The 26,986-nt window shown below is 38.1% G+C and overlaps 1 protein-coding gene across 1 annotated transcript in view; it reads left to right on the top strand.

Annotated features, from left to right (window-relative positions):
- Positions 1 to 598: 598 nt before the first annotated feature.
- r (carbamoyl-phosphate synthetase 2, aspartate transcarbamylase, and dihydroorotase rudimentary) overlaps positions 599 to 26,986 on the top strand; it is a 489,668-nt gene continuing 463,280 nt past the window's right edge. Inside the window, exons 1-2 of the mRNA XM_090390424.1 lie at positions 599 to 771; positions 26,345 to 26,445. Coding sequence (XP_090246550.1) covers positions 26,361 to 26,445 — 85 coding nt within the window. The 5' untranslated portion in view covers positions 599 to 771; positions 26,345 to 26,360. The remainder of the gene's footprint in view (positions 772 to 26,344; positions 26,446 to 26,986) is intronic.

Here is a 26,986-nt window from a genome sequence, read left to right on the forward strand (position 1 = left end):
TTATAAACCATCAGATGAAAAAGACCAGACCTCTCATTGAAGAGACGACTTGCTGATGGTTTTCTGAGGCTGGAAAAGGCTTGAATCCTTGAAGCGCATGATGAACATCAAGAAAGGCAAATTAATTTTCGCATAAGTCTTATGACAATTGTTAACTCTCTTGACATTCATACACCTCGAATTACGATTCCATTTCCAACTTTCTATTTGAGATTAAGTGAATGTGATCTTGTCATGTCATGCACTTTGGCGGTGAATTTAAAATAGTGGATTGAGAGTGTGGCGCTAGTTTCCAAGCGCCGCGAGAAATGACAGCACTATATAACGTGTTTGCCATGTGGATTTACTTCTTTTCGCAAACTGGATTTGTAGTTAGTTTATATGTAGTACACGTGTTATACATTTTCAGTTAAAGGTGAGCATCTCACAGAAATTAACATTTATTTCTTTTGTTTGCTGCTATGGTTTAAGAAAAGTGATAGTTCAGAGTTGCAGTGTTCCTGTGAAAACTTTTGGAAATAAATAAATAAAAAAAAAAAGATTTTTTGCCAGTTGTTTCAGAGCAGTATTTTTCACTATGCGAATTCCGGACAAACATGTGACGCAAACGTCTACTGGACTTTGAAAAGAACGATGTTGAAGTGTTTGCTTTGTTATTGCATTTCGCTTATGTTTTTATGCTGATATTTTACGTTATGATAATTTTAATATCATGCTGCTGCTGACGCTAAATAAATATTAATGCTAATCCTTGAAAATAACATGAAATCAGTTAGTACATTTTGTCATGTTTGTAATAAGTCAAATGAGGTATTACGAAAGCATATTACAAATTTCGTTGTTCTTATAGAGTTAATACGTTTTAATGAAAGTAAAACAAATATTTTTGTTGTGATATACTAGTGCCGTCTACTTTATGTATATTCGGGGACCGGTTTTATTATTTCGTAGTACAGTGAGATAATTGAAAAAGAAGAAAACTAAAGGATTCCCTACGCAAAGCACCCTCCCCCTCTCCGCAGGAAACATATTGCACATGAACCTTCTATATTGCGTTTTTTGAATTAAACGATTTGTATGTGTTTTTGCGGGATATATGAGTAAAATAATTTGATTATCTCTCGTACGTGCATGGTTTTTAACTCATTAGTATCCAGCGCTTTTATTTTGATCATCGAGGAAAATGGGGATACTTGTTTTTAATTGTGCCAGTGTAAAAAATAATTTAGGTGCCAAATAACGTCATACAGATGTATATGTATGCAGGAGTAACATTCATTCGAATTGCTGGGAGCTAAATTACGATATTTCCAAATTACGGAAAATAAGATATTACAGTTGAAAAGGAATAGTGAATTAGTTTTTAAAAGCAGAACTTTTCTTTTTTGTTATGTTCAAAATAAAATTTCTTTCACCATCTCATCCTGTAATATGCAAATCGCTTATTGACAACTATAAATAAGAACATCGAAAAAAATCTTTATATGGAATGTTAGTTATTACCAATAGAATGATTTTTCCATAGGTCAGATTATATATTGCATTGAGGAAGTAAACAATTTAGTTTACTTCCTCAATACAACAATGATCAATCTACAAAACCAAAAAAAAAAAAAAAAGACTTCTGTCCTACAAATGAATGAGGACACTTATAAAGGAACATATTGACAGAAATTAACATCCCTCTTTGGCTGTGAAAACTGCTTCACTGCATAGAAGACTTTCAACAAATTTTTGATAGAAAGTTAGCGATTTGTGCTCTGCTACTCCTTTAGAGCATTAAGTTCCACTGGAGAGGACCATCTTGGCCATGTCCCTAATTCTGTGTTCCTGTTCATCTAACCCCAATGCTCTGCCAAATTCAGGTTGAGGCATCGTGCTAGGCTACTAGTAATGTTCCAGTGTTATTCTTTTCATATTGCATATGTCAGTCATTGTTTTGCAACGGTCTCATACACCTACTAATCTAAGTATAAGGACTAGGACCATAAAATTGCCAAAATGTAGGATAAGTGAAGTTGTCTAGAACATCTGTATAGGATGATCTAGCAGTCTTTTTTTCATGTGCCACTAGCAGTGAACCTTCATGTCATGAGGAGTAACTTCATATTGTTACATTGCCATATTTGAACTTCTTAATTGGCGTAACACTTGGGTAATAAAAGCATGCTCCAGGTATCCATCCTCCATACCTATATGGATCCATCAGACTGGAAGATCATGTAGCGGAGCATGATTTCTGTTTGCTCCACTACCTAGGTTCTGTGTATTTTGGTCTGTCAATTTGGTGCTGTTAAAGGACTGTATGCTGTAATTCTTATTACATGACACACTCCAAGGAGCGTAAGGAGTCTTTGTGGGAGGACACTCGACTAGCTCCATTACACACATTCCAATGTCTTCCCTGCTTAATCCTCCAGCTGCACATGATGCTACTCCAATCAACATGCCATCTACTGTCCACTACTACCACCAACAACAATAGTACTTTTCCTGTAAATTGCATGTGTAATCTTGGCTGATTTACCTGTATTCAGGATGAAAAACTAGTTTTCAGGAGGAAAAAAAACCCTAATCTCTGTATGAGATCAGTTATTTTTTTTCTCACTTGAAAAAGCCCATATAAGGATTTCTCTTGTCATGACAAGAATTGAACTCTGGTCTTTTTCCAGTCAAAGGGCACAAATGTCCTGCTGTTCTAGTTGCGCTACGAAGCCACCTAAAATTTGTGTCCCTTGTCAAGGCTTGAACCTGGGACCTTTTGAGTTAGGTGGATGTGATAACCACTGTATTACAGATATTTATTGCATGCATCCATCTACATGTTTTGGAAACATTTAAGGGATTGTTTATAGCTGCTTACATCTCTAGATTCTTGAGCACCTGATTTGCAAGATGAGAACTAATTTTAAGGAGTTTTTGGTTTCTGTTAGTATTTTAGTCCTATGTGGTGATGCTGTGGGCTCACTGTCACCTGTGATTATTCAGCACATAATCAACTGTGGCCTTGGGAAATTCTAGATTGCTGCTATACGAATGGAGATTTTCCTCAAATGATATTCATCTATCATTTTCCTTGGAAATGCTGTTTAACTCTCATCATCAGCATACTGTAACAGCTCAAACTGATCTCAAGATAACTTGATTAGAGGTTTTTTGTGTTGCGCCCACCCGTGAAAGGTTAATTACAAACCTATAGTGCATATTGTGCCATGGGTGGGCTGAGGATATTATTATCAAGTTTATATATTTTGTATTTCTTTTTAAATTTATTTTTTACATAGTAAAAAACCTTCTGCTAGAGAACAAACATGGAACTTTTTCACTTTGAGCCTCCAATAAGTTGGGCAGTGGTATCTTACCTGTCAATGAAATTTATCTCCCGCCTAAAGACAATTGCAAACATCCATGCCCTTAGTTGGATTTGAAGCCACAGCCTATTGGAGAATGGGTATGCTAATCACTCAGCCAATCAGGCTGGCAGAGTGGTATCCCATGACTTGTGGTAGGATCGTGTACATATTCATGTGTTTGTATATATGTGAATATTTCATTATACTAAATGAATTGAGTATACATGCATGTATATACATACTTAATTCTAAAAGGAATTAATGTGGAATTATAAGACAGGTGATATTATAATCTTAGAAAATGGCTTGGGCAGTTGCATTAGTGGAAGAATTGGAAAGGAGAAACATAGTACAATTTCATCAAATGACATGGTGTATGCAAAGGTATGTGGCAGTGATGGCAACTTTGTGTATATACACAATATGTACCTTATGTTAAGTAGCTGCTTGATTTACATTGCCCTGTAGGAAACCACTTATGATTACTTTAGATGTGAAGTGACATAGAAATCGTGTGTTCTCCAGAGAAGGTTCCCAGCTTACCCAGCTCTTGCCTGTGCAGTATATTTGTATTGCACAAGCTTTTATACTTAACAGGAATTGAAATAGAAGGGTATAGTGTGTTTCAGCAGGAAAAGAAGGGCAAATGGGTGGGTATTGCTGCCTTATCCAGTGGAACCACTGCATCTTTCTTGACAGGTTATCATCCTTGTAGCAAGTTTTTTTTTTTTTTTCTTATCATCAGAAAGGAAATCATATTGGACAAGAAATTATATTTTTGATTTTATTGTTTACCTAGACACCAGTAAACAATATCTCACATTTTGAATAATGAGATCTTTAAGACTGGTCTGTATAGGTAAAGTTGATAAGGCTCTGTATTACTAAAACCTTGGTATTTAGGGTTTAGCTACTCACTGAGGAGACCTCAAAAAAGGTTGAAACCGGTCTGGGTAGTGACTCCACCCATAATGTATTGCAGTATACATCTCTTAGTGAGATGTGCTTTACATTATGGAAAATACTAAGAATGGTGATCAGAACTTTACCCACCTTTACAATGAGTTGCCATGGTGTTGCACCACCTTTAGACTTGAACTACGTTCAGGCACAAACTTAACTGTTTGCTTACTTGGGATTAGGAGTAAAATAACCAAGTTTATAAAATTACTTGTATTTTTTATATATATATATATAGAGAGAGAGAGAGGGAGGGAGGCTTTTGACTTTACATTGAATTACCTCATTATTCCCATAATGTAATACCTCTTTTTTGAACATGTATTCCAAGCATATAACGTAATTTATTGTCATACATAATTTCCTTTCTAACCAATGGGGTGGGGGGAAAAACTTGCTACACCTACTTTCATCCAGATAATTTTAATAAATGATAAATTATATTATTATTATTACAGTGTTACAGGCAACTCCAAAGAGTCCTTAGACTCATCAAGGGAGGCCCTATACATGTCAAGAACTATCCAACATTTGTGCAGTCATCACACCCATAACAGACTCTGGCAACCTATTCCACTCATTCACTACTCTTCACACAACAAACCTAATTCTAACACCCTTGCTCAGTTTACATGGATGGCCCCCTAGTCCTTCCACCAACACAGCTGTTCTGAAAAATTTCCTCTGAATATTTCCAAGAAACCCTGTCACCCAGATCTGCATGCAGCAAGATGGGGTCTAATCAAGGCTTGATAAAGAGGAACAATAACCTGCTTGTCTCTGCTCATCAAAGTATTTTTCAATAACCAAGTGATCTGATGAGCTGCTTTAGCCACTTTTGTTTTGTGACTCCTAAACTTTAACTCCTTATCCACTGACACTCCCAAGTCTCTGGCTTTGTCAATTTCCCAGAGTACAGTTCCACCAATGTGATATACAGCCGGGAATCTTTTCATCCCAAAATGCATAACCTTATACTTTCCACATTAAACTGACATCTATTCTCCTTTGCAGTCTGCCAATCTATCCAAATCATCCTGCAAAATTTTGATATCGTCTGTATTAACTATTGCTCTACCTAACTTTGTATCATCGCAAATAACTGAACAGTTCCTCTCAGATCCTTTCCTATATCGTTAATGACGGTCCAAGAACAGAATCCTGTGGCACGCCACTAGTCACAGGCCTTCTTTTGGACTCTACTCCTGAATAAACTACTCTCTGATATCTCTCCATCAACCACCCTCCTATCCATCTCATCAACCCTATATCCATGTCAATGTGCTGCAGTTTACTGATTAGAATTCCATCACAACTTCTCTAATACTTTGACAACAACTCCTGATATGCTGATTGGTCAGTAATTTGCTACATTAGACTTGGAGCCTCCTTTGGAATGCAATGGAACAATTTTCCCCTCTTTTCACCCCCCCCCCCTTTAGGACTAACCTAGAGCTGAGACTTAGATTAAACAATATGGTCAAGGTGACAGTGACAATTTCCTTGCCACTTCATGCAAAACTTGAGCTGGTATACCATCCAATCCCACAGCTGTATTCACATTAGGGTTCTGTAATATGCTATCACCTCTATTTCATTTACCTCAGTTCCCATATAAGCCTTTGACTCTCTCATTCCTACAATATCACCACCTGGATATCTACTATTTTGACTGATTCAGTTATCTCTCTAGCATTGGCATTCCTTCAAATCATTCTGCCATATACATTCTTTCTATTACTTGTACCATATTGAAAGAACTGTTTGGGATTCTTTTTAGCCTGCATTGCTAAAAAGAATCCTGTCATAACCTGTCATAGCTAACTTCCTGTCATAACCTGCTTTTGTCTTTCTTTCCATACTAGTTATATTGCTACATCAGTAAGAACTACAGATTTACCTCTCACTGATGCAACCCCAAAGGTTGAAACTGGACTGAGTGAACCTTCCTATAATGCATGGCATTATACACATCTGAAAGATGGATTTCTGCGCATTATAAGATATTGAGGCCATTTGTCTTGAAGCCACCATCTTTGTATATGAGTAGCCTAATTGTGAAGATACTTCATGTGCTTTTGTTTTCTCATGGAAGAGTGAGGGAAAATGGAAAGAAAGATGATTGTGACATAATTAATGAATGATTCAAAAGCGGCACTTTATGGAGATTCAGTTATTAGAGGTGTGGTTAATGAGAAACTGCACAAAATTTATTTTTCTGGAAGTAGAGCAAGCAGAGTGATTGAGGCATTGGATGTCAGGAGTAAACAAGCAAAAGAGTTGGTAATAGGAATGAATTTTGACACTTCACGTATCTCCTGCAGGTTGCTGTGGAAACGGGGAAGTCACTGATGATATGTTTGATGATCTGTAGAATATGTGTGCAGTCACAGTAAGGGCTATCTGCCATATTTCATTTATGTAGGAGATGCTGCATCTGCCCTGATTCACCCTGATTTTGTTAATAGTTATTCATAGCCATCTAGGAAGGATGAAGCCAGCTGGTGGCTGCAGGGGTCTTTCACAAGAGAGAGAGAGGGGGGAAAGCAGTGAATAGAAGAGGCAGGAAAGTAGGGTAGAAGAGATTGAAGGAATGCTTATGGAGAGATGACTAGAATGAGTGAAAGGAATGAGAATAAGAGGTCAAGACATGGAGAAGTGGGGGGGGGGTCAGGATGGATAAGGAGAATGCACGAGAAGTGTTGATGCTGAAAGTGAAAGTGGTTGCATGAACAGACAAAGAAATGGAATGGCTTAAGTGTGTATGTGGGAGGGGGATGTCTAGGGGAGGGATATGGAATGGGTGGTGATTACCAGGGAGAGGTATGGAGGAGTTGCATCTGATAAGTAATGTTGGTACTACTTGTTATAGTCTGAGAAGTGAGATATTATGTTTGTTTGCAAATGCTAGAAGTATTTGAAATAAGAAGGAACGAAATTGTTGTATTGATTGGTTCATTTAATGAAAAATTATTGTTGAACAGTTCGGTAATGTAACTTATGCTAAAAAGTTGCATTTATGTCTCCAATCATATCTGCATATAACTGCTGAATATAATAATAAATATAGGGCTCTGTACAGGGGGGAGAGGAGTGTTAAAGACATCTTCGGTATAAAAATAAAAGTTTAATCAAGCTGATTGTTAACAAGTATGTGGCAAAGGCTTTGATTTGAATTGTTTTCTGCAAAAGAAATAAAACTGGACACAAAGTGTTTTGCAAAAACTGGGAATTACAACAGAATCTAGCTGCAATCGTAATACAGAAAGCAATGGTGGACTCACTTTAACAATGGAGAGGCATTTTGGAGGAAAAAGTGTGGTTTACTTAACTGATAAAACTGATGATCTTTCCATCAGTTGTTGTATTGAACCAATCAATACAACAATTTCATTCCTTCTTATTTCAAATACTTCTAGCATTTGCAAACAAACATAATATCTCACTTCTCGGACTATAACAAGTAGTACCAACACTACTTATCAGATGCAACTCCTCCATGCCTCTCCCTGGTAATCACCACCCATTCCATATCCCTCCCCTAGACATCCCCCATAAAACTTTTAACTGATGATCATTCCATCTGAAAACTCATTGCAGGAGACCTGCATTCCATTTATGTAGGAGATAGCTGCATCTGTCTTGATTCTGTTAATAGTTGTCTATAACCTTCTAGGAAGGAAGAAGGTTATAGACAACTATTAACATATAGACAGTTAATTTTAAAATCTCTTCCCCTATCTATCATCCCTTTCCTTGAACCAATCAACAAACTGCTCACAACTGATATTGCAACCCATTCCATTCATTTACAACTCTCGAAGTAAAAAATCTAGTCCTAGCACCCCTACTAACCAAGCCTTTACTCAGCTTTCCAGGGTTGATTTCTTGCTCTGCACCCTCTAGTCCAGTGCTGAAACATATCTCCTGCTTCCTTCTATAAAACTCTTTAAGTAACTTAAATGTTTCTAACATATCTCCTCTTTTTTGCCTATCAACCAACATCTACAATCCACATACTCTCAATCTATCCTCATAGGAAACATTCTGCAGACCACTCACCATCTTGGTTGCTTGCCTCTAAACCCTCTCTGCTACTTCCTCATCCTCAGGAGACTAGACCTAAGCACAGTAATCCAGATATGGATGTATCAAGGCCTTATAAAGAGGAATAACAACTTCCTTATCTCTACTTGTTAGTGTTTTCTTCAATAAGCTGAGTAATTTTATGAGAAACCTTAGCAGCATGTCCTCTAAACTTCAATTTCTGTTTGCCACCCTCCCTAAATCCTTAGCTTCATCTCTTTCCTGGAGCACAGTTCCATCAAGGTGGTACACAGCTTGTAATCAATTTATTTCTAACTGCATAACTTTACATTTCTCCACATTAAACTGACACCGTCATCTTTTGTCAATACTGACAGCCTATTTAAATCATCCTGCAAGCTCTCTTCATCATCTTGATTAACTGTTATCTAATTTTGCATCATCAGCAAATAACTGAATTTCCTTTCAAATTATTTCCTATATCATTTATGTACAGATTAAACAGTAGTGGTCCTAGCAAGGAACCTTGTAGTATACCACTAGTCACATGTTGCAATAATGAGACCAAGTTTGATGAGGATGACAACCTGACAGGAATAGAGATGGAGGGACATGTTTTCCATGAAGATACAGGGCAGGAAGGAAGGGGAGAGCTGTTGATGATAGTAGAGTATGTCCATCCAAGGTGGAGACACTTCTTCTTCTGCAGCTTTTCCCACTTAAGTAGGGTTGCTGTTTGTAGTGAGTCTCCTCCACAACCTCCTGTCTTGGGCTGTAGCCACATCTAAGTTCTTCATCCTCAAGTCTTCTTTCACCATCTCCCTCTATCTCTTCTTTGGCTGCTGCGATTCCTCCTCTCCTGCACATCCATCTGCATGACCTTTCTTCCCACATACTCTTCCTCCTCATCACATGACCAAACCATCTCAATCTTGCCTCCTGTATCTTTGCTCCTAAGCTCGTAACTTTCACCGTTCTCCTTACATAGTCATTTCTCAGACAGTCCTTTCTGGTCACACCACACATCCATCTAAGCATTCTCATCTCTGCTACCTCCATCCTGCTGATGTTATTTTTCCTCAGGGCCACAGTTTCCATAGCATACGTCATAGCTGGTCTCACTACTGTCCTGTAGATTTTGCCTTTTAGATTGATTGGCACCCTCTTATTGCATAGCACTCCAGCTCTCTCTCTCTCTCCAGTTCCTGCATCCCACTTCCTTCTCAGTCTCATCATCCTCTTTCATTGTTGAACCTAAGTATCTAAAGTCACTGACCTTCCTGATGACATTTCCTTCCAGCTCCAGATCTATCTCCTGGCTGCCATCCCCTTTGAGTAGAAGTAAGACAGAGTATGTGTTGCAGTCTCATACCTCTCTCTTCCAGTACTTTCCTCCAACTTTCCAGTTTAGCTGCCACTTCTCTTGATTCTGCACTCAGCACATTGTCATCTGCATACAACATAGTCCAAGGCATGTCTTCTTTCACCACCTTCGTCACTGCCTCCATCACAATATTAAACAGGAACGGACTTAATGCTGACCCTTGATGCAAGGCAACTGTCACTGGAAATCTTTCTCTTCCAGGCAGGTCTGAACTCTTGTCTTCACATTTCTGTACATCTGAACCAGCCTGACATATTTCTTTGGTACCTTCTTCTTCCTCAGACACCTCCAGACTTCTTGCCTTGGCACTCTATCATACGCTTTCTCCAGTTCAATAAATATCAGATATAGCTCCTGTTGCTTCTCTCGAAACGTTTCCATCATCTGTCGTCGATCGACCAGGCATGAAGCTAAATTGTTCCTTTGCAATCTTTACCTCCTTCCTCAATCTACCAGCGAGAACCCTTTCTAGGATTTTCATTGTGTGGGACATCAACTTTATTCCTCTGTAATTTTTACAGTCTTGTGCATCCCCTTTACCCTTGTAGATGGGGACAAGAGTACTCTCCCTCCATTCCTCGGGTATATTTTCTTGTTGGCAAACTTTCATGAACAGGTCCCACAGCAGGTCAATTCCCTCTTCCCCCAGTGCCTTCCATGCCTCCACTGGGATCGTGTCAGGGCCCATTGATTTTCCATTCTTCATCCTCTTTATGGCCTCCTTCACTTCCACTGTACTAATGTTCTGCCATCCCCTCATAAGGCTCCCCATCTTCTCTGTGAGTCCTTGCATTTTCTTTATTCAAAAGCCCTTCAAAGTATATTCTCCATCTGTTTGTTATATCCACATCCCTCCTTAATATTCTTCCTGTCTTTGATCTGCCTCACATGTATGATGTCCTCTGATGCCTTATTTCTACATTTTGCCAATCGATAAATCTTTCTCTGTCCTTCCTTTTGTTTCTAATTGATCATAAAGGTTTTGATATGTCATGGCCTTCGCCTGTGCAACAACTCTCTTGGCTTCTCGCTTTTTCTCTCTGTACTCCTCTCTGTCCTCTTCCACTCTTGACTCATCCCACTTCTGCTTTGCCTTCCTCTTAGCAGTCACTGCTTCTTGCACATTATTATTCCACCACCAACCTTCCTTCTGCTCTCTAATCTTTCTAGATGTTTCACCAAGCACCTCAATTGCACAGCTTAGAATTGCTTTTGAATTATGTCTCCACCAATCTTGTATACTCTCTAGTCCTTCCGAGATTCTCTCTAACACCTTCCTAAAATGGTTCCTTACACTCTCTTCTTTTAAGCGAAACCACTTAATTGTCTTTCTCCCATGGCTTCGAAAGGTTCTTATCTTCGACTTTATTTTAAAGTCTGCACACAGCAGACTTTAAAATAAAAAGTCTGCGCACAGCATCCAGTGTTGCTGCACCACTTGATCTGTTGGGATTACCTTACAATTTTTTACTGCCTTAAGATGTTTTCTTCTAGTCAAAACGTAGTTAATCTGTGAAAATTAATTACTTTGTGTTGTTGCCACTTCTAAATGTTATCAAATGCTCTTCCCTCTTACAGAAAAAGGAGTTCACAGTTGCCAGATCAAACGCTACTGCAAAGTCCAAAATCCTCTCCTTCCTGGTTCATCATTCCCACTCCATAGCCACCATGTACCCTTTCACAGTCCCTATTCTGTCTCCCTATGTTCCGTTCAAGTCTCCTCCGACAATTACCATCTCGTTTTCTTCCAGTTCTTTCATTTCTTCATCTAGCATGTTCCAGAATTCATCTTTCTCTTCTGCTGTACAGCCAACTTGTGGGGCATTGACACATAAGATGACCAGTTGCTCTTCTCCAAGATCCAGTTTCATTTGCATGATCCTGTCGTTCCTCATACCCACTTCCAGTACTTTGCCGTTCATTCTGCCACCATTTCTTCCCTCTTTATTCGTTCTGGAGTAGAACAATTTATACTTGTCTCCTAATTCTTTCGCCTTTTCCCCTTCCACCTTGTCTTCTGCACGCATAAAATGTCCAATTTCCTCTTTCTCATCATGTCTGCCACCTCTCTTCCCCTTCCAGTCATGCTTCCAACATCCTAGGTGGAGACACTAAGGGGAAAATAATGTCAGTGGTTTTTAGGTAGCGCTGTACTAGAGGTGGACAGGATGAAATACTTGGGCATTGCTATAGACCTGGTAATGTGGAATATAGTGAGAAGGAAGGAGACTATATAGCTTGCGGCTATATCATGGAATGAGGAACTGGATTGAAAGGAGATCAGTGCTGCTTGGACCCTACTTAAGAACTGTCTAGCATAGGCAGCTTGATTGTATTCCAAGGATTAGGAGGTTAAATAAGGTAATGTGAAAAAGACAGATGAAAAGGTGCATGCAGTCTGGAAGAAGGCATTATGGAGGCAGCACAAGATGAATGGTATTAATCAGTTGCTTGAGGATTACAAAGAGCAGGCAAGGAAGGAGATTCATTTAATAAGGTATGAGCAGCAATTAGCTAGAGACCAAATAAACCCAGTAAGTTATTGCAATATATGACTAGGAGAAGAAATAATGATTATGGAAAGATATTGGCAGACATAAATGTTAGAATAAATACTGCAGAGGATATCACTAAGATATTAAATGAGCAATTCACAAAGATATTTCCCTGTAAATGTAACATCATGCAGTGCTTATTGCAGTAGGAAGGAAGGAGGAGGAGAGAACAGGAGGTATGTGGGAAATTGAATGAACTTGATGTTAAGACTTGAATGACTTAATTGATTCATCACTGTTTAGAGGGAGTAAACCGTTACTTTGACATCGTTCTTTAACATGAGTCTTACAGTGGGCCAAGTTTCATAGGAGGACAAAATTGTAATACTTCATCTTCTATCCCTTTTTATAACCATTTATGGTTATAGGCCTCCTCCATTTGCCTCCAACTTTCTCTGTTGAATGCTTCCTAATGCAACATTATCCAGCCATCTCCTCTAGGTCATCTTTCCATCTTCTCTCTGATTGTCTAGGCATTTGTCTTCCTTCATATAGATGATTGGCTTTGTCCATCTATCACTGTTCATCTGAGCGATATATCCTGCCCATATCCATTTTAATTTGAAAATTTCTTCCCCTATATCAAACACGTTTGTTTATTTTCTTATATCTTCATTCCTTATTTTGTCTTTCAGTTTGATGTTTAGCATGGCTCTCTCTCCATTCTATACTCAGTTTTCCTCATTTTGTTCAGTATTTGTTTGGTTATTGGCCGCATCTGATCCATATGTCATAATTGGGATAAAAAAAGTTTATCTCTATTTACTCGTTTTATTTTACTGCACAGAAATTTTTGCAGTTTGCTAAAAGCTATCCAACCTAGTTGAATTCTCCTTTTTATTTCATAAATGCTTTTTTTTCCCTAAGGTAAAGGTTCCACCAATGTCTACATATTCTATTTTGTTATTGTATATTGTTATTTGTTCTTCTGTTATCTGGTTTCTTTCAATATTTGTCAGTATTTAGTCTTTTCATTGTTTAATCCTACTTTATTTGATTTGTTTAATTCATTCATCATTTCTTCTAGTTCTCTTTTGATGTTTAAGATTACTACAATATCATAAGTATATTGTAAATGATTTAGCTTTTTACCATTAATGTTAATCCCTTTGTCACTCAATCTGATTCACTCAGGGCTTATTCTAATACTGCATTGAATAATTTGGGTGAATTAGTATCTCCTTGGTGTACTCCTTTATTTGGAGTGGGCTGCTGTGTTCATTTATAATGATACTAGCAGATGCTTTTTGTATATTTTATTAGCTGTATATTATTTTGGCTTACTCCATGTTTCTTCATTGCTGTTAGGATTTCTTGTTTTTTCAACTGAATCGAAGGCTTTTTTATAATCTATAAAACCTAGGTACAATATCAAGTTGTACATATGTTTTACTAAGTCTGCATTTTTCTGTTAGTTGATTCAATGTATGCAGATGGTCAATTATGCTTAACTCCTTTCTGAATCCAGCTTGTTTATTAGGCCGATCTTCATCCAATAATCTTTTGATTCTGTTTGTTACTGTTTTTATAAATAGTTCATATACTTGTGACAATAAGCTTATAGGTCTGTAATTTATCTTTTTCTGACATGTCTTCTTATATATCCTAAAAGAAAAAGACAAATTATTACAATTTGATGAAACATGAGGGTTAAAGGGTTTTAAGATATGTTCATTCTTGTGGTTATATCAGTTTAATATCATTTTTGTTCCAGGTGTTTATCAGAACTTTTCAGCCCCCTCCCTTGTATTATTTTAATAGTTTTCTGTTCTGATGTTCACACTATGATATATGCTACCCAATAGAGGTCATCATGCTGCTGGCAACCACACAGGTAATCACTTCATTGTCACTCTCACCAACTGGAGGTTGATTTGACACCTCATTTATAATTACATAATCTGATGAGATGATCAAATTCAAGACGCTCAATCATCTTGTGCTCTCTGTTACATACTGTCTGAGGTAGTTGTCCCTCAAAAACTCACTCATTTTCTTTACTTCCAGTTGCTATCTCATCATCTCACTCTATATTGTCATAATTAAATCGCCCATAATGATCACTCTTTTCTTATTTGCTTGACTAATTTGATTATACATTTCTTATTTCATTCTATTCACCTCTATCTCACACCATACTGCCTCAATCAAAACCACTGGCACTATTTCCTTCTTGCATCGCTACTTTGTATGGACATAACTTTTTCTCTATCATCAATAACACTCTCCCTCCCATTTTACTCTTTCTATCTTCATCTTCATGAAACATATCATACCCTTCCATCTCTATTCCTGTCAGGATGTCATCCTCATCCAACCATGTCTCACTTATTCCAGCAATTCTTGGGTGAACAGATTCAATTAATACAAACATTTCATTTGCCTTGTTTCTTACTCTTCTAGCATTTGTATACAAAGATATTAGCTAATTCCACTGATACTACTTATTTGATATGACTTATTCACTTGTTACAATGTTGCTGCATCATTTCCAATCCTCTGAGGAAAAAAGTCTTTTACTTGTTGCACGAACCAATCCTCAGCTGCAGATATGACTATCTGTGGTAAATTTTGTACCTTTCAAATGTTTCTTTAAATGTGAGAATAGGAAATAGTCAGATGGGGCCAGGTCTGGCAAATAGGGTTGGTGAGGCAGACATTGAAAGCCCAAGTTGTGTTTTGTCTGTTGGGTTTCATGAGCAAGTGCAATGTCCTGCAAAAGCAATACGCCTCTTTTCAGTTTCCTGTGGCATTTTTCCTTCAGTACCTCCTTCAATTCCTTCAGAGCTGTTGAATAAACTGCTGCTGTAACAGTTTCACCTTTTTTTTGGGTTACTTGGTAAGGATTACACCATCCGTAAAAGACAATGGCAAGAACCTTTCCTACTGACTTGTGGGTTCAGAACTTCTTTGGTCATGGAGAACCTTTGTCTCCACTCCATTGATTGGTCTCTGGGTCATAGTGATGAAGCCATGGTTTCATCAGCCATCACAATATTACCCAAAAATTTTATACCTAACTTCTCAAAATGATCCATTCTTTGAGATGGCAGCACACGTTCTCTCTTTTGCTTGGCATTCAAACATTTGGGGACCCACTTTGATAGAGCTTCTGCATGTTCAGATCTTGGTGGATAATGACCCCAAATCCTTGGATGTCCCCAGAGTCTTTGCAATGTTTTTGGCTGGTATTCATCTATTATCAAAGATCATGGCATGCACTGCATTGATGTTTTCAGATGGATTGCTGTGGAAGATTTTCCTGATCTGGGGACATCTGTTGTTTTGGGAAGCCCAGTTTTAAACTTGGCCACCCACCTGGCAACTGTTAGATATGCTGGGGCACAGTCTCCTAAAGTCTCACATAAAGCTTGGTGAATCTCAGTTGTGGGCTTTCTTGCACCACAAAAAAACTTGATGATGGCCTGCACCTCTGTCTTTGAATTTCTTCAAAACCTCTGACATGTCTTCTTATATATCCTAAAAGAAAAAGACAAATTATTACAATTTGATGAAACACGAGGGTTAAAGGGTTTTAAGATATGTTCATTCTTGTGGTTATATCAGTTGCTTTAATATCATTGTTTGATATACTTTTGTTTATGAGAAAACCTAGTCCTCTCTGCTTGACATAATCTGGTCCTTTCTAGTAAAAAAAAAAAAAAGTCCTTTCCTCCCTTTATACTTCATGAGGAAGGTAATAAGACTAAGGTTTCGAATTATAGGTAAGTTATGTTTTAGTAGTCTTCTTATGGCATTATCAGCCATTATTCTCTCCACTACTGGATGAAGACCCTCCTCCCCACCCCATAGTCCTCCATTCAGTTTTATGTTGAGTTTTTCTATGCTTCTCAGATGGAATGCAGATACATAATGTGTGGGGATATCTTGGTGATAAGGGATGCCTTGATCAGGTCATATATGGAGCACAGATTTACTTATCTGATTTTCAAAATGTTAGAGATATTGGAAGGGATCCAGTGATGATGGTAGTTTCTGGTCCTAGGAATGTTCAATATGAAGAAAGATTGAGGAAATGTAATTTTCAGAGCCTAATGGATAGTTGAAGGAAGTTTTTAAGGGGGTTATTACACAATTAATGAGAAGTGTATTTGTAGAATGGGGGAGAGATGGGAGAGGGATAAAGAGGCCATCCCTGGAAGCTGTATATGGAAGGTGAGCAGAGGGATGAGTAGGTTTTTTTGTGTGGTGGTGGGTGATTGGAATCTGTTGCTTGATAGTATGGTGAGTGCAGAGATAGCTCATCTAACTGTCTTAAATAGATTCACTATGTGTGTGATAGTAGGACTTCCCATGAGAATTTTGACTACTTCTTTCCATTCTTTCAAAACTCATCCAGTCCTACTGCCTTGTTGATCTGGAGGAACTCATTTTTAATCCATTACTTTCTCCTTCCTCTAGGAATGAAACTTCACTTGTCAGAGTGACCAGTTAGACATCCAACCTCTTTCTCCCTCTGAGTTTATTCCATTGCATGCTTTACCCATAGCTCAAAATAGATGTTTTTGTCATCATACTTTTCATGGATTTAGGCATAAAATGGCCTGTTCCAACTTCAGAAGTCTTCGTTGAATCTCTTTAGAGGACATCCTGGTTTTCGTTTTCTTAATAGTTTGTCATTTAATACTTGTTTTGGTAATCTTTCTATTTTCTTTCTTTGAATGTGTTCCATCCATTTATGTTTATTTTTTAATTTTTTTTCTATTACTGATTCCTGGTTTATATTATAATTGTCAGTATCCATATTTTTTATAAGTAACTTTTTGACACATTACTCTGTGGGATATATTTCAGCAATATCCTACATCAAATTGTATGGATGGTTTTTAAATGCGCTTGGACCAAAGCATGTTACATTAGATATCAGAGTCAAATGCAGGTTTGGATCTAGTGTACATCATCCATCAGTTATGCAATCTGTACAAAAGTGGTATGAGATAAGATCTGGAAAAAAGTAGAAGTAGAATACACCATTTGTCTACCCTGAAAAATAATGGATGTGTAGTTGCTGAACCCAAAGCAGTCACACTTTAGGAGAATGCTTTGCTAGAATTTCATATCCTCAAGGAACAGCAAGAGAAACAGAGGCTAAACTTCTCAGATGACCCTACAGCTAACCTATCTATTCAGATGGGTTAGCTGTATAGTCATCTGTTCGTTAAGGAGAAGCTGAAAAGAATGCTTCTTCTTGAATGCATTGTAGCATCTGAGACATTCCTTTCTTTTAGTGTTGTATGGTAATCAGCTTCTCTCAGATAAATTTCTCTTGTGTTATCTTAAATAGAATTTAGCTTTGATGTAGTTTCTAAATAATTAATTAATTTGTGATTTTATCTGTATGCTAGAGATGGGCTGCATCTGAACATGGAAGGACATAAGCGATTAAAGAAGTGACTGTTTTCAGAACAAGTTGAAGTAATTGGGCAGGGAAACTAATATTGAAAAGGTTGAGTGTGAGAGAGAGAGAGAGACTTTAGCAGTGATTGTATATTTATTGATCCTTATTTGCAGAATAAATTGCAGAAGAGAGGGGATAAAAATTGGCATGGGACTACTGAAATTAGTGACTTGTATATCAGTTCTAAAGCTGGTACAAGAACTAGAGGGAATCTGCAATTTTTGTATACCAATGCAAGAAGCATTCGAAATAAGAGAGAAGAATTTTTGGCATTAGTCAGTGCAATCTCATCAAAAGTTGTAAGCATTAGTGAAACTTTGCTGTCAGCAGAAGATGTGGTCACTGGAATTGAATGTGATGGGTACAGTATTTTCAGGGAGGATAGAGAAGATAGAACAGGGGGAGGAGTACTATTGATGATAGCTGATGTGTTGCAGCCAAAGAAAGTAGTATATCAAGATGATAGACATGTGAATGAGAGTTCATTTGTGAGGTGGTCTGGTGTGAAATATTGACCAACGCAACCAAATATACGGTTCGATGCTGCTATAGGCCAGTGGGTACAGGGGGGAGATATTGAATTCATGCATCAGCAAATTAGTGCAATGAGTGTAGGTTTAGTGATTATTATGGTGATGTCAATTGGAAGGAGGAAATATCACGTAGCAAAAAGGAAATGGAGTTCATACATCTTCTACAAGATAATTACTCGAAACAGCACATAACTGAAGGGACACGTGGTGTGAGCGTGTTGGACCTGGTTATTGGCTCTGAGGATATATTGCATAAGTAAGGTGTCCTTGTTACCTCCAATTGGTGAAAGCGATCATGTGGTATTGACTTGGGAGGTTGCAAAATCTGTGGATTTTTCTGTTAAGGGGTATATACAGAACTACAGGTTAGGCAATTTTGACAAGCTTCAGAGTGAGCCTGCAGCCATCCCATGGCAGAACATGTTGCAGGGGGAAAATGTTAGCAGTGCATGGGATAAAATCAGCGGGTATCTGAGGAAAGCAATATCAGATTGTGTCCCCATGGTCAGGAAGACAAACAAGGTAGGCGTTAGATGGATGAGCAGTAGTATCAGGCTTGATCTGCAAAAAAAGAAAATGTTATGGAGAATGTACAAGGAGAAATGCAATCAGTACACCCATGAGCAGTACAAGGCCCAAGCTAGGAAGGTTACCAGCATAGTAAGAAAAGCTAAATCAGATTATGGGAAGACCTTAGCCAATGAGATCAAGGGTAATCCCAAAGAGTTCTTCCGCTATGTGGCAAGTAAAAGGAAGAATGATTTTGGAAGGATAACTTTAGTGGGTGCTGTGATGGCATTGAGGTGACAAAATCAGATGTAATAGTCAAGTTACTGAGTGATCACTTTTCAAAAGCCTATCACCCAAGTGAGAATATCTTTGTACCTGTGGCAATAACTAATGTGAGCATCGAAGTTAAGAAATCAGAGGTATTTAATATATTGCAAAATTTAAATGCAAACACTGCTGTAGGTTTAGATGGAATATCAGCTCGGGTGTTGCATGAATGTGCAAAGGAATTGTCAACCCCTCTTACTTGGATATTTAATTTAAATTTGAACTCTGGTATGGTCCCTAGGGAGTGGAAGTGGTTCCTTTGCATAAAGGTGGCTCTAAAACTGTGGTAGTTAATTACAGACCAATCGCCATCTCAGGAGTAGTGGTAAAAGTATTGGAAAAGTTGGTTAAACACAAAATTCAAGAATGGGTGGATCAGAATATGATACTCTATAGAGGCCAACATCGTTTTGTTAAAGGTAGATCCTGCTTTAGCAATCTAACTTTTTATAATAGAATGACATTTGAGTTGGACAAAGGAACTGGCTACACAGTGGTACTTCTGGATTTTGCTAAGGCCTTTGACAGGATACCCCATGGAATACTGTTACGCAAATTGGAGCTGACAGGAATGGATACTAAATTGGCGATATGGATAGGAGAATGGCTCAGGGAGAGATATCAGAAGGTGGTGTATGGAGGAGCAGAGTCCAGGATGAGGCAGGTGACTGACCAGTGATGTGCCTCAGGGCTCTGTGCTTGGGCCATTGTTGTTTAATTTGTATATAAATGATATAGGAAATGGCTTAAAGGGAGATATTCAGTTGTTTGCTGATGATGCAAAGTTGGGTAACACGATAAAAAAATCAAGCTGATGTTGGATGATTTAAATAAGCTGGTAGAATGGGCAAAAGGTAATGGATGTCAGTTCAATGTGGAAAAGTGTCAAGTTATGCATTTTGGGATTAAAAGATTACCAGCTGTGTACTGTATTGATCGAACTGTACTCCAAGAGATTGATGTTGGTAGATGTTCAGGAGACACATTGCTAAGGTGTCCAAGTTGCACATAGGATTACTTGGTTGTTGAGGAACACACTGACATCCAGAGATAGAGGTTATTATTCCCCTTTATAAAGCGTTGATACTTCCACATTTGGATTACTATGCTCAGTTCTGGATTCCTTGGAGATGAGGAGGCTGTGGAGAGGGTTCAGAGAAGAGTGACTAAGTTGGTGAGTGATGTAAAAAATGCTCCCTACATTGATAGATTGAGAGCTTGTGGATTGCAGAGGTTGGTTGATAGGCAGAGAAGAGGGAATATGATAGAAACATTTAAATTACTGAAAGGTTTTTATAGGATTGATGCAGGGGAAATGTTTCAGCTGTGTTGATAGTGATGGAAGAACAAGAGGTCATCCCTGGAAATTAAAGAAGAGTGTGGTTAACAAGGGTGTGAGAACAAGGTTTTTTGCCTGGAGGGTGGTGAATGAGTGGAATTCATTGCCTGACTTAGTTGTGAGTTCTTCAAATATAAATTAATTCAAGAAGAGATATGACAGATATTGTTTTGCTAGTATGGGTCTCCTGCGATGAGTCTGATTCCATGGAGATACCTGTAATAATAATAATTTTTTATTTATTTATTTTTATTTTTTCACTAGAGGTCATGCCAGTAGAATAACTGGTGATCAAATCATCGTTTCTTTAGCTAACTGTGTGAAATGTAACTCAGCTCGTCCTTGTATATACTTCAGATGATGACCTTAATATGAAGGTCAAAATGTCAGGAAATTAAAATAGTTATTTATAACACAGTTGTTAAACTCCATAATTTCTAAAATCAATCTGAGACATTCATTGTGAGATGATAAAACATCTCCCTGGACCACTTCCTCTTACTGTGCAACAGAATGCTTACTAAGGAGTTGTTCCTGATTCATGGCAAAATTTGTCATTACCTTTTCAAGCTGGGTAAATATCAAAAGATCTTTCACTGAAGAACTTTCTCCCATAGTAGGTGGTGAGCTGTATGTTAATGACTACAATTTTCTGTCATTCTTAAAACATTAGGGACATTGATCGACAACTTCATCAAGCACTTGATCAGTGTGTTCATGAGCTCAGAGATAGGTTGGTGTTTCAGCAGGAAAAAAAAAATCTTCTGTATATGTTTTGATTGAAAATATAATCCTAATTGCAAAGAGCACTGAATATCTTCAGCACACTAGAATGGGGGTGCTGATTGATGTTCCTTGCTTTACTGTATTGTGCACTTATTTCCTGAGAACCGAATTAGATTATAGGTCACAAATCTATGGTTCTGCAAGAGAGAAACAACCTGCAATGGTTGGATCATATCTGTTGGGGGTGTACTGAACCAAAGAAAGATGAATGAGAGTAAAAGTGAGAAGAATGATAGTGAAAGTTGGATGCATGTTAGTCCGAAAGTACGGAAACAAAGAAAGATATGTGAGAGTGAAAGTGAGAAGAATGATAGTGAAAGTTGGACGTATGTTGGACCAAAAGTACGGAAACAAAGAAGGATGAATGAGGGGGAAAGTGAGAAGAGGGGGTCGAGAGTTAGAAAGTTAGAAAGATTTAATGATAGACTGAATTGTCGCGAGGTTCGGAAGGCGAATTGGATTGGATGAAGCAAGAAATGAAATGGATGCGGAATGAAATTAAGAGAATTCAGGTCAAAACTATTAAAATAAATCATGATGGCATGAAAGAGTTAACAAAAGATGAGCGAGTAGCATTGTATGGCGACTCCATTATTAAAGGTGTGCTAGAGGATAAAATGCACAAGGTATGTTTTCTAGGCGGTAAAATGAGTAGAGTGATTGAGGCATTGAATATGAGGCGGGAACGAGCAAAAGAGTTAATTGTATTAATTGGTACAAATGATTTGAGAGAGAACAAAGAGCATGTCAAAATGAATGTCAGGAGACTGCTTGGAAAGATAAAGGAGAATAGTGTGACAGGAAGGGTGGTCAGTGTGTTGCCTAGGTATGATTGTGGTGAAATGAAGCGGAGAGCAAGGATATTATGAATGATATTCTGGCTGAAATGTGTGAGGAGATGGGAGTACAGTTTGTTAATATGTGGAATGAGTTTGAGGGACGAAGTGAGCTGTATGGGAGCGATGGACTGCATTTGAGTGGTTATGGTGTGAGTCGCTTGCAGAGACTGCTGCTGGAAGGTAGAGAAGTGAATAGAGAGAATGAATCAGATCGAGAGGGGAGTGATGTGGAAGAGCAGGAGAGTAAGACAGGAGAGATTGAAGGAGTGGAAATGAATGTGGAAGTGAGTGGTATGAGTATAGAAAATGAGAGAATGGGTGTGCAAGAGGAGCAGGGAAACGGGGAGGCTCAGGGTGGACAGGGATACACAGCATGAGAAAGGTGGATGCTCCAAGAGGAGGTGAGAGCATGTGTAGGCAGGAAAGTAATGGGATGATCAGGGATCAAAAGGAAACAGATGGAATTGCAAAGGGTTCTAAAATGAAGAAGCAGAAAGGGAAATGGCCCCAGTCCAGCATGGAGAGATCACATCGAGTGAGTGGTATCAGTGGAACTAGCTGTAGATCCAGAAATGAGTTGTTGTGTTTGTATACCAATGCTAGAAGTATAAGAAACAAGGCGGATGAAATGGTTGCACTATTTGCGTCTGTGCACCCAGAGATTGTCGGAATAAGTGAGACATGGTTAGATGAGGATGACATCCTGACAGGAATAGAGATGGAAAGATATGATGTGTTTCATGAGGATAGAAGGGGTAAAAAGGGAGGGGGAGTGCTATTGATGATAGAGAAAGAGTTATGTCCATACAAGGTAGAGATGCAAGAGGGAAATAGGGCCAGTGGTTTTGAGGCAGTATGGTGTGAGATAGAGGTGAATAGAATCAAATACTTGGTGGAATGTTGTTATAGACCTGGTAATGTGGATGGTGGTGATAGTGAAATGTATAGTCAAATAAGCCAAGCAAATAAGAAAAGGGTGATCATTATGGGTGATTTTAATTATGCCAATATAGACTGGAATGAAGAGATAGCAACTGGAAGTAAAGAAAATGAGTTTCTTGAGTTTTTGAGGGATAACTACCTCAGACAGTATGTAACAGAGGGCACAAGAGGATTAAGGGTCTTAGATTTGGTCATCTCATCGGAGGATGTAATTATCAATGAGGTATCAAATCATCCACCAATTGGTGAAAGTGACCATGAGGTGATTACTTGGGTGGTTGCCAGCAGTGCAAGGACCCCTGTGAAAAAAGGGTATATGTGGAACTACAAGGAGGGTGATTATGAAGAGCTCAGGAGACAGCTTGCAGGTGTAGCATGGAATGAGGAGTTAGCTGGAAAAGAGATCAATGCAGCTTGGGGGATTTTCAAAAAATATTTAGTGGATGCAATGTCTAAATGTATACCACGGGTGAGAAGGTTAAATAAGGTAGGTGTGAGATGTATGAATAAAGAGATTAAGCATGCAATACAGAGAAAAAGGGCATTGTGGAGGCAGCATAAGAGAAGTGGAAGTAACCAATTTCATGAGGTCTACAAAGACCAGGCAAGGAGGGTGACTTGGTTGGTGAGAGTAGCTAAAGAGAGGTATGAACAGCAGTTAGCTAATGAAGCTAAAAAGAATCCTAGGGAGTTCTTTCGATATGTAGCCAGCAAAAGAAAGAATGATTATGGAACGATGACATTGATTGGAGGAAATGGTATAAAGACAGCTGTTGCAGAATGTGTGGTGGAGATACTTAATGAGCAGTTCATAAAGATCTTTCAATGTTGTGAATGTGACTTCGTGGAGAGATTAAGAGCAGTTGATGATGGGGAGGAGAGACTGACTGTAAGTGAGCAAGAGGTGTTTGGGGAGTTGAGTAAACTAGATGTAAATAAGGCTGTGGACTTGATAATATATCACCGCGTATTCTGAAGGAATGTGCCAGAGAGTTGACACCTGCCTTGACATATTTTTTTAATACATGTCTTGCACTTGGTCAAGTCCCTAAAGAGTGGAAGGAGGGCAAGATTGTGCCACTTCATAAAGGAGGTGATCGAACTCAAGCATCAAACTATAGGCCTATCTGTGTGTCAGGTGTTGTGGTTAAATTGTTGGAGAAGCTTGTGAGAACTAGGATCCAGAGTTGGGTTGACAACAATGGTATAATCTTTGATGGACAGCATGGATTTGCTAAAGGGAGGTCATGTTTTAGTAATCTACTTACTTATTACAATAAAGTGACTGCTTCCTTGGACAGAGGAGAAGGATACACAGTAATATACTTGGATTTCGCAAAAGCTTTTGATAGAGTACCTCATGATAAGTTGACAGTCAAACTAGAGCAGATGGGGTTGGATATTAGATTAGTGCATTGGATTGGAGACTGGCTATCTGATAGGTATCAACAAGTTGTGTATGGGGGTGCAATATCCAGGAAAAGGAAAGTCACTAGTGGAGTGCCTCAGGGATCTGTTTTAGGGCCATTACTATTTAACTTGTATATTAATGATATTGGTGAAGATTTGGATGGAGATATTCAGTTGTTTGCAGATGATGCAAAGTTGGGACGAACCATAAAGAGTAGTGAAGATGTTGTGGCCTTGCAAGAAGACTTGAATAAATTGAGTGATTGGGCAAGCAAATGGGGATGTGAGTTCAATGTTGCAAAATGTAAGGTTTTAAAATTTGGAAAACAAAGATGGGATGCAGAATTTATGCTTGGTGAGAATATATTGTTGGAAGTAGAGGAAATAAGAGATCTGGGAGTGATAGTGGATAAGGATCTAAAATTTAGGGGACACATCGCCAAAATTGTGAAGACAACACAAAGACTTCTGGGAATGATGAGGAGGACACTGACGTGTAGAAGTAGGGAGATTCTTGTTCCATTGTATAAGGCTTTGAGTAGGCCACACATGGACTACTGTGCCCAGATTTGGTCACCTGGTTTTCAGAAGGATGAAGAGATGTTGGAAAGGGTCCAAAGGCGACTGACTAAGGTAGTTTCTGACCTCTGGAATGTCGAGTATGAGGAAAGATTGAAAAGATGTAATTTGCAGAGTCTAGTGGAGAGAAGGAAGAGGGGAGATATGATAGAGACCTACAAGTTGGTAAGGGGTTGTTATAGGATCAATGGTGGAGAAGTTCTACAGAGAATAGTGGGAGATCAGGGGAGAACCAGATGTCATCCCTGGAAACTGTATAAAGAGGGTGTGAGTAGGGGAGTGAGAGGCAGGTTTTTTTCGTGCAGAGTTGTGAATGATTGGAATGCCTTGCCTGAGAGTGTGGTGTCGCAAGGAGTTTGAATGTGTTTAAGACCCGGTACGATGAGATGTGTGTGAGATAAAAGGACCTCCTAGATGAGTCTTTGACTCCATGAGGTCTTGTTTAATAATAATAATAATAATAATAATAATAATAATATGAATAGCTATTAGTGCATTTTGCACATCACCTGTTCAGAGCCTTTGTCACAGCAAATTAACTTGCTTTTGCTGTGACAGTAATAGTTGTCATTTAACTATTCCTTAAAAAGTCTGAGTATCCTATATAGGCTAGTATTTTTTTCTCTGTTCAGAAATTCAATACTACATGCAAATGCAGTGCTATTTACCCCAATTGGTATGCATATGAAAGTAATTATACAAGTTCTTGAGCTTAAATGTAGACATTACCTGGATTGAACATGATAGTATTTCCCCATGGGAGGTTTGTACTCCATCATGCAGCCTCTCACTGTTGCTAAGTAAGGGACTCACTCCATCAGTCTGTTTGCAGTTGTTTAATGCATAGAGTACTCTGATTACTTATGTCTGTAGGTGATAGTTCAAGATCTCAGACCTCTGCTGGATATGCTGTTTTATTTATTTTTTGTTATTTGTTTTATTTTATTTCTGTATTTTTTCTTCTATTGATTCCTAGTTTAATTCTTTCATAATTTCATTTCTTTTGTGATTGAATAGAGTGATCGACATAATCTTTTCTTTAAAACTACCATAGTTTTAAAGAATTTCTACCATATTTAAATCTATGGTAGTTTTCTACCACAGATTTAAATATGGCTTCTTGTGAAGTCTTGAAACTCCTTTAAGGAGTCTTGATCAATAGGTCTGTTTCTAAGAAATTGTTTTTTTTTTTTTGCTGTGCAAACTATAATAGCCTCTTATGTATCCATCTATATTTTACTTTTTTTTCTATATTTTACTCTATATTTTCACTGCACTGAATGTGCTTTTATTGGTTAAACATTGATATCTTCATTAAACATTTGACTTCTGTCTGAAGAATATAATTATTATTTTTATAGAGTTTTGAAATAGAAAATGCTCGCACGCTTGATTCTAGAAGATAATTCTCAGTTTACCGGAACTTTATTTGGTTGCCAGACAAATGTTGCTGGTGAAATTGGTAAGTATATAGATTTAAATTATTTCAAGGTATATTAATTTGGGAATAAACATTACTTATGAAGAATTAATATCATTACTAGCTTGTGTTTTTCTGCTGTTTGAATTTCATTTTAATTAAATGAATTATATACTGTACATAAAAGGTATTTTAGTTCCTTTCCTGTACATGAAGAGATACTTGAAGGTTTGCCAATACAGCTCTATGATCATTGAAGGTGTGGATAGGGTTTTGGCCAGTAAGAGATTTATCAGCATAAAAATAATCATAATTTGTAATTATGAATCTTTTTTAGTTTTTTTTTTGTTACTTTTTATTAGTTTTAGTTTTAGGAGTATAATTGCCATGTGCCTGATATTGATATCAAAACGAAATGTAAAGTATGTTAGATTATTATTATTACGTGACTCCTCCAGGGAGTCCAAAGACTTAGTGGGAGGGCACCTACTCCCAGAGTCCACCAACTACAGCGAACCTCGTCTGTCAACGGCATCTACTGACCGCCACAACCACTAGTATTTTCACAGATATGCTAACCACT

This window comes from Typopeltis vanoorti, chromosome 3, assembly GCF_054136105.1.
Source record: "Typopeltis vanoorti isolate ZY-2024b chromosome 3, IOZ_Tvanoo_1.0, whole genome shotgun sequence".
NCBI classification, from domain to species: Eukaryota; Metazoa; Arthropoda; class Arachnida; order Uropygi; family Thelyphonidae; genus Typopeltis; species Typopeltis vanoorti.